Source organism: Scomber japonicus, chromosome 18 (assembly GCF_027409825.1).
Source record: "Scomber japonicus isolate fScoJap1 chromosome 18, fScoJap1.pri, whole genome shotgun sequence".
Taxonomy (NCBI): domain Eukaryota; kingdom Metazoa; phylum Chordata; class Actinopteri; order Scombriformes; family Scombridae; genus Scomber; species Scomber japonicus.
Window position 1 is genome coordinate 428,454 of NC_070595.1, and position 9,326 is coordinate 437,779.

A 9,326-nucleotide genomic window follows, 5' to 3' on the forward strand; every position below is an offset into this window, starting at 1 on the left:
AACAAAATGATGTCATTTTAAAAAGTGTGATTTTCTTTCATTGTAGTCTTTAGCCACCTAGGCTACAGCTTAGCCTTGGGCTGGACTACTACTCACTCCACAAACAATAATAGTCTAATAATAATGAAATGACAATGCTGGCCGCTGACTTACTGTTATTGTTGGTGAATGGTGGTTTTAAAAAGTGTTCTCACATTCAAGACTATTTAGTTCAGGATGGAAGACATAAAAGTACTAACCTAGGCTTATTTTCTAATCCAGTCAGTGTACACACAGTGTCTTAGAAATAGCTGCTAGTGGTAGGACGTTTGCTAATTTTACCTGCGTTTACAATACAAACTAACTTGGCCATAGAACATTTAATTATTCAATTATAATTATTCATTTATTTATTTTACCAAGGAGCTGAAAGCAGTCCAGCTTACCGCAGGTTCTACATGCTCCTGTTGAGTGTCATCAGCCACGGGAGCTGATGAAGGCCCTGCCATGGCAAACATGTCGCTCATTTTTGCACATTTGGCAGCGTTTGCTTGAAATGCAAGTTTCTTTTTGTCTCACAGTTTCTCTGCGCCTCCTTTACGTTTCCTCTCCATCCCTCACTCCACTGACTGCACGCATCTCCACACCGGCGCACCGAGCCAAAGGGAGGAGGAGTTTCAACGGGCGGGTGGTTAGAAAACAAACTCTAGCGCTGACTTTCTATTTGCCGAATACATTAGACAGGCAGGACCAAAGCGAGAGGAGTCGGTGTTTAACAATGTGATTGGGCCAGCCCAGTGTCAATCGTTTTATGGGCCGGTCAGACCGATATCAGTGTCGGGACTGTCCAAGAGGTCCTGGTTGCTGGCCTCCACTGTGAGGTCTCTACCACCGCAGGCTCCACTGTCAGGACAGGAAATGCACGGGATACATTTCAAAATAAAATCGCGAACGCACTTCCGGTTTAATCGTTTTCCTCACAAATGCATTAATTAGTAAACTATATGATATAAAATCTATCAATTCCTTGTCTATAGTATATATGGTTTTTATTTATATAGTAAACTTTTGTTTTGTTTGTCGTTTTTATTCTGTGTTTTCCGTTTATATTGCATGAGCCCCAACGTGGGCATTTTGATTTATTCTGTCCAAATCTAGGACAAGCCATCCATAACTTGTATTAATTCAAAGAAGAAAAAAAAAGCTTTTGATTTGGACAATTGAAGCATTAGCCTGTGTCTTTTTCAAAACACTTCTCATTAACGACTGCCATATATGTAGACTAATATACACTGCACTGCGTAATTTTACAACTTTTAGTCATTACGAAAAACAAACGGTTAAAGCTGAGGATCTTGAAAAGAGAAGGTCAAATAGTTGATCAATGAAAACAATGGAGGGCAGGAATATCATTGGTCAGTGCACACATTTTCTTCATATTCACTAGCCATTTTATTGTGTACTATACAGTATGTACAGTACTTCGCTACCACCACTAGACATAGCTAGAAAAATACAGGACAAGTAGGCCTACAATTTACAAAGACACAACCCTCATTAAGACAAAATACTGAGGACACTTTTAAAAAAGGTTTTCAGTTTTGGAGATGGAAAATTAAAATGTAGCCTACATATTGCAGCCCAGGATTCATTCACAAGCCGGATTGTCAGTCACACAATATAAAGTAGGAAATATTCACTTTATAATCCACTAGTGTGTCCTCAGCTGCTACATCAGCTAGCATGTAGACTCTCATGCTGGGTACAACAACAACTCCCCTGATTTGAGTTTCCTTCTTCTGTCAACGCTTTTACTAATGGTCTCTTATCGCCTCAACAGCACCATCTGGTGGCGGAACTTATATAGCGCTTAACTCATAAATGAACTAACTCCACTAACTATGGATGATCACTGAAAAACACACAAAAATACCATCTTATTTTATTTTAGAGCTTTTACAATTATATAGACACAATATAAATGTAGTTACTTATTTGTAATTGTATTGTTGTTGCCCCCCCCCCCCCCTTTGTAATCTGGTAACATTACATACAGTCTATTTGTGATGATTATGGCTGTAATAAATGTACTGCGGAAAAAGATTAAAATGAAAAAATAACAATAAAACTCACATTACTCACCAGGAAATTTGATCTCTATCTCAAGCTCAGCTAATACTGCCTCACTGAGACACTGATGTAGAATAACATTAGAATATGACAGAACAAAACAAATGTGTCACATTAAATGGAATATTATCTTGATATGTTTATTGAAGTAAAGCTGATATACTTTTTTAACCTCTAGTAATTTCACATTAAAAGTTAAGTGTACTTGGTTGACATTAATGTCTCGTGCAGACAGACAGTATGGAAGTAGAGTGCAGCTACTGTCAGAGGAAACAGCAGCACAATAAAGCCAGCCTGTTCCAAAGGTTAGACACTGAGGCTCTTATCATCATGGGTGGGAACAAGAAAGCCTGCTGCCAGCTACACCTTTCTTTCCACAGCAGCTCTCTGTCTGTTGATTACATTACATGTTTAAACAGTGAAATACATGTGGAACTGCACGAGATTCAACAATACACATACACACACATTTAAGCTCAACAAACAAAACTCAATAACACATATGCACACATTACAAAATAAAACTCAACACAAAAAGTACATAAAAAAACAACACAAAACACAAACAACTCACAAATATGCCATAAGTTTTAGAAAGCAAGCAGCAAATCACCCATGACTACATGACTGATCCCTCTTTAGAAACAGTTTAAAATGCTCCCAGTCATGGTCCATTTAGAGTTCTGTGGATAAAGAGTTCCACATGTTGATCTCAGTTACAATTCCCAGTAGATGCACTTTGTGTTTCCTAGCCAGAAACCCTGAGCTGAACACCTGAGGAGCCTGATTTTTTAAGGCTTTTATACATGAGTTTAAGTTTTCCTGTCCAGAGTTTTAATCATAAATCATCATAAACAAAACATCTTCTCTGTTTCAGTTATGTAGTCTACCTGTGGATGAAGCTTTAAACTGACACTCTTAAATAGATTAAAAGGAAGTGGCCTCCCCCCACACATGTTTATTGTTGGGAGGCCATAACCTAATAGTGAAATGAAATTGTGATTTAAGAATTTCCTGTGTGTGTGTGTGTGTGTGTGTGTGTGTGTGTGTGTGTGTGTGTGTGTGTGTGTGTGTGTGTGTGTGTGTGTGTGACTCAACTGATGGTGCAGGCCTGTCCTAGATATTTAACAATGTGTATTCATCTCAAACAGACTGAATCTGGACACAGAAATCTGACATACTGATTAAAAACATCACATTTAATAGGAAAATATACAATTTTAACAGTCTTTAGTACAGACTCAACAGTGCTTCATAATTAATTTGAATTAATTAATTAAACACACAAACAGTAAAAAAGAGCATCACATGGAGCCAGCTGAAGACACTGCAGGACGAGCTCTCTTCAGTTCAGTGCTGTGAGGATCTACTCCAGTGTCTGTGAGTTAGAAAATGGATAAAAGATGATTATTAAAGCTTCTCCACTGTGCAGAGATAAGTAATGTATTATTTAGTGGTGATCACAAAGTCATTTATTTGCCTTTTATCAGAGACTTTTACATCAATCTGTGAATGATAAAGTTTTCAAGGAAGTTTAAGGTATGCTGTTGCTATTGTTTAAACTAGGCTTGACTTTGAGTGAGCAGCATGAACTATAGTTAATAATTATCTAGTGATAAGAGCTTTTTACTACCATGGCCACAGATAGTCCTTTCAGTTCCTTATTTAAACTACAAACTGAAAGAAAATTAAATTATACTCAGATAGGATGACACGTTTTTAAATGAGACCTTTCCCATGGTTCTAACCTTTATTTAACTAATCATCCAACCAGGTTCAAATAGATTTAAATTAGATCTATGATTACTTTTGGGTCTATAACCCTAAAACATTTTGGATGTATTAGTTTTATCATGTCCCATATTGATCAAAGTCACAAACACACAAAATACCATGCAATGAAACTTCACTTTGTTGTCATTTAAATACTATTTAATATTCTAATATTCATGTTTAGTGAATGAAACATTTGTTGGCTTAACCTTAGTTTGATATGTGTTTCTATTTAGGAGAAAAGGTCACATGCAGGATCTCAGCTATTATTGAGGACACTAACTGCTAAAGTGTGAATTTAGTGGTTTTAATGACCTGAATAATGACCTACAAATACACACATTTGCTCATTCAGTTTTAGGTTAAATAAATAATAATAATAATAATACATTATATACAAATAAAACAAGATTTCTTTCAATTATGGATCTCTTTCTTATTCTCATTAGAATAAACCCGCTTTGTAAGCTACTCCAGTGAGAAGGCTGTGAAGCAGCTGTTACACCATCACACAGGAAGATAAACTTACAGAAAATATGAACCTAGTAGAAGTAAAAAGAATATACTGAAAATAAATAGGACATGTCAGACATGTTGGTGACTAGTTTATAACAGTTGTAGGGAAGCACGGGAGAATTTGACCTCACTTTTTTTTAATCCAAGCCACATGCGCAAGAAAGGTTGAGTTATCATGACTGTTTAAATAAATAGATCTGACAAATAAAAGTGTCAGCTTTCCATAATACATAATTCATTGGTTGCTAAAATGATTACATATAGCCTAGTGTTAAGTCGTCACCTGTCGGCCTACATCATGCAGGTCAGGTCTCTCTGTAGCTGTGTGCATCTCTACACAACGTCACTGGCCGCCTCTGTAGAAACAGTAGCTTGCGGGGTATCCTCATGCGGGGTTACCGTTGCCATAGCAACTGCCACTTGCTCCCCCTGCGGTGCCGCTGCCTGCCTGGTAGCTGACCTCTGCACGCGGGACGGTCCTCCGTTCCTCCGGAATGAGTTCCTGATGCTGCTGGACACTCTGCTGGAAAGACGCCTCACAACCCCGCTCAACCCCCCCTTATCCTTCTTCAATAAGCCCACATCATCCTCCAGCTCTGCCGGGGGAACTTCGATATTCCCAGAGTACCAAAACACCCACCAGATGAGGCTGAGGAAGATGACGATGGCGCCCGCGTAGATGAGCAGGTCATAGAAAAACACGTTGACGAACACACCGATGAGAAGCACCAGCAGTCCTACTATGTCAAAGGCTACGGCGAGCCAGAAGCAGCCCGCACAGCGACCCAGGCCCCGGTACTCTGGTTCCATATCAACACACACACTCAGTAGGCCTATATGACTCCAGAGAGACACGGGGGTCTCTCACAATACCTGCTTATTTCCTGGCTTTATGGCGTGGCATTGAGTTTCAGAGTGGCTGTAAGGTGAGCCAGGTGAGGCGCTCTGTGTGGCTCAGGTCGTCTGACTGAGACTCATAGAGGAGGGGCATGGTGCACCCACTGGAGGAGGGGCCGGGAGATCTACCTGGCCAGGACTCTTAGAATAGACTATTGACTCCGCTGCAGGTTTTATTGTCATTGTTTGTGAGTCACCCACAGTCTTGTTTCAGTGCTCTTATTGTGAAATACCCACCTCACCTGTCCACAGGCAAACATCTGAGGAAGAACACATGAGGTTACCTGCATGCCAGTGTCAGTGAGGCTGATAATAATGAGTTCATGTATGGAGTATGTTATACAGTGGATATAGTTTTAGTTTAAATAACAGAACCATACAGCACACACACAGTAGCTTTGTAAGGTGGAAATAACACAATGATCTTTATGCACACTGTTCATACTCACTATTAAAATAAATCCTCTTACCTGACATGAAACAGACTCAGACAAACAGCAGGTCAGCTACTCTGTGTGCTGTAATAACTTCTAAGCAGTTTAAACCAATGGTTCTTAAAGTGGGGTCCGGGGACCGCCAGGGGGCCTTCAGGTGGTTCCAGGGGGTCCCCAGCAAAAAGGAGAATACTTTATTTTTACTATAATTCCATCTTTAAGTAACATTATGGGTGTTTTGATCATAGGTTTCATACACTTTCTGTAATAAAACATCTGAAAGGCCCATCCACCTCCCATCTCCATCCATCAGCTGTTCCAGAGCAACACAATCAGCAGGAGTAGACTCAGGACCAGCAGACTCAGGACCAGCAGCATCAGGACCAGCAGCATCAGGACCAGAAGCATCAGGACCAGCAGACTCAGGACTAGCAGACTCAGGACTAGCAGGATTAGCAGGCTCGGGACTAGCAGGACTAGCAGGCTCGGGACCAGCAGGACTAGCAGACTCAGGACTAGCAGGACTAGCAGACTCAGGACTAGCAGGATTAGCAGGCTCGGGACTAGCAGGACTAGCAGGCTCGGGACTAGCAGGACTAGCAGACTCAGGACTAGCAGGACTAGCAGACTCAGGACTAGCAGGACTAGCAGACTCAGGACTAGCAGACTCAGGACTAGCAGAAGCAGAATCAGCAGCAGTAGATTCAGCTGCTACAGTTTATTGGTCTTAATCTGCATGTAAGAATCTACAGTGCAGACAGATGGGTGTACTGTAGGTACTGACAGCTGAGTGGTCGAAAGTATGCACTGCATAGGGAGAGGAGAGGTCCATCAAATTCAGAAAAGCTGCTCTAGCCCCCCCCCCCCCCCCCCCCCCCAAATAGAATAAAATAAAATGAATCAACAAACCCATTCATCCATGAACAGAAACACAAACATAATGACGTGAAACATTCTAACCAACATTCTACTTGAACTGATATTCATGCATCTGTGCAGGATGTCTGCATGTAGACAGATGGACTGCAGGTTAGACCATGTCAGATCATTTCATTCACTTTGGCCTACAGCCATAGCACAAAGCTGAAATGTGTGTGTGTGTGTGTGTGTGTGTGTGTGTGTGTGTGTGTGTGTGTGTGTGTGTGTGTGTGTGTGTAGGGGTGGGGTTTGGGTGGTCTACATTGGGTGGCCATGTTGATGTCAGAACAATCAGAGATGGATATGTCCACTGGCATTTCTCTGCCTGGTTAATCCTGTTCTAAAGGATTACACAGGCCAGCCAGCAGCCACAATAAATAAATAACAGAGAGAGAGCAGAGAGTATGCATCACAGCGAGACAGATGGACACCAGAAAATGAGCCGTGTGTGTGAGAGGAAATACAAACTCCACCGTTTTTACTGCAACATTTTGACATTTTCATGAAATAAAATACAGAAAAGAAACAAAGGTTCCAGTCTGAGTTCACCATCAGTGGTGTTTGTGGTCCACTTGGAGTCCTGGAGTGCCATGGTTGACCTTAGTAAGCGCCATGTGCTCCAGACTCTGTTTGAGCACAGGGACCCAAACCAGACCAGTAACCAGGAACATCAGACCCACAGAGAGGAACAGAGGCCCCAGAAGATAGGAGACATTTCCCACCTGGGTGAAGTAGAGCAGGGACAGAGCTGTGCCTGATACAAACAGCAGCGTGCCGATACTGATGGCAACCATGGGCTTCATGTAGAGCAGCCAGCAGGATGCGGCTGTTACGTCCCGATGGTGAGCGGACTCCTGGACAGGGTTGAGAGGTGTGGAGGCTTCAGTGTCCTCTCCATCCTGGGAGGAAGGATCCATGGTTGGTGTGGTGACTGCTGTGGAGAGCATCATCATCTTCATCATCATCATCATCATCATACTGGAGATAACATGGCTCAGGTTAGACATCAAAGTCTGATGGCTGCACAATATTTAGTGTTTGATATTTTTCCTCCCAATGAAACCAACGTCCATCTCTTAATACCTTCCCCATGCTAGGCTCTCAATTCTAAACCCATTGATTCCTATTGAAGATATACATCTACAACTTTTTAAACTTCTATTTTTTGATGGTTGGTTGGTCACTACTTTGGTGCAGATGGAAATATTGTGTTGGATGGATTGACATGAACTTCTGATTCATGTTGTACTCAGGATAAATTATAATAACTTTGATAATTCATCTAGTGACATCATCAGGTTACCGTGCATAACACTTAAAGGCAGCATCCCTGGTTCCACTGCAGAAGGGGACCTATGCTTCAGGTCATTCCCCCCTTTCTCTCCCTCTCTCTTCCTGTTTCCTGTTGGCCTCTCTGCCAGCTACTATCAAAATAAAGGCGAAAAAGCCCGAAAATAAATCAAATGTCCAATACTTTGTGTTATAACCAAAAACCCTGCAAACCCAGTGACGCTACATCAACTTCAGCTCTACTTTAGATTTTTAGTACTAATTACTGCTAGTTAACACACTAAATTATGCTGACATTAGCATTTATCTAAAACCACACAGAGCTGCTCACATTTGTAGTCTCATTCATTTCCTAAAACTGCTGACTGTAGTTTTTATCAGATGATACTCAAGGGAACAGTGCATTTATTGAGGACTATTTTCAGCTGTGGATTAACACACATTTGGTGCTCTAGTGAGAGATTCTGGCAGCACCGTGGTGTGTGTATACTTGACCTAGAGCAAAGGTTCCTTGCCTGATTTATTATTTAACAAGATAATTGAACTATTTTAAATACAGTATACTGTCCTAGATTGAGCGGGAAAAACAATCAGGAACGTTTTTGTATGAAAAATCAAACACAAAAGTACAAGAAGGCTGAACATGATATAAACTGTCCTACAGTTACAACAGTAACTACAGCATCTTCTCAGTGTGACAGTGACAATACAGACTGTTGTATAGATGTGCTGTATGGATTCATATGAACACGGTTAAGAATCTTTAACTCGACTCAGCTGTAAAAGACATATTTATGTATGAAATGATATAACAGTAAATCTCCATCTTACCTAAAGCCTTTCAGTTTATCTCCCTGTTGGACTGACGCTGACCACAGACTGACTGCTGCTAGACAACTGCACCCAGCAAAGCCACGCCCAGAGATGCCCCTCCACCCACACACCCACCCACCCACCCACCCAGCATCACCACACTGTGAGCCTCTTGCATTAAACAGGACAGTGACATTCTGCTACAGAGTTTTAAAAAACACTGTACACGTTTCTTATACTTTTCCTAATGTGACCCACAGTATACAAACATGAAAATAAAATGCTTTTTTACATTTATTTTTGTGCAGATGATACACATTTTTAAATGCAAATGTACACATTTCACTAGTGTATATTAAATAAATTCAAAAATCAGCATTCAAACATATCATATTCATCATAATCTATAAAATAGTATTAGAAATAATTAGTAATAGGTTATAAATGTCTTTTTTCTGTAGGATTAATCAAACATGTATTAAAGACTGATGATGAATTTATGAATGTGAATTGGTGTAGGGACTAATGAGTTAGAATATGAACCAACCGTATGTAAGAGTTATACATTATATATTA

General features: G+C 40.6%; 2 protein-coding genes across 2 annotated transcripts; both read right to left on the minus strand.

The window, feature by feature from the left end:
- Positions 1-3,130: 3,130 nt before the first annotated feature.
- On the minus strand, positions 3,131-5,333 carry si:dkeyp-72e1.6 (transmembrane protein 238-like). The gene is made up of 2 exons (XM_053337713.1): positions 4,682-5,333; positions 3,131-3,487 (listed from the first exon to the last, which is right to left on the minus strand). The coding sequence occupies exon 1, from the start codon at positions 5,206-5,208 to the stop codon at positions 4,732-4,734; it is 477 nt and encodes a 158-aa protein (XP_053193688.1). The 5' UTR covers positions 5,209-5,333; the 3' UTR covers positions 3,131-3,487; positions 4,682-4,731.
- Positions 5,334-7,198: 1,865 nt separating this feature from the next.
- Positions 7,199-7,624, minus strand: LOC128378522 (phosphoinositide-interacting protein-like). The gene has a single exon (XM_053338082.1). It carries the CDS (start codon positions 7,622-7,624, stop codon positions 7,199-7,201), a length of 426 nt encoding a protein of 141 aa, XP_053194057.1.
- Between the last annotated feature and the right edge of the window lie 1,702 nt (positions 7,625-9,326).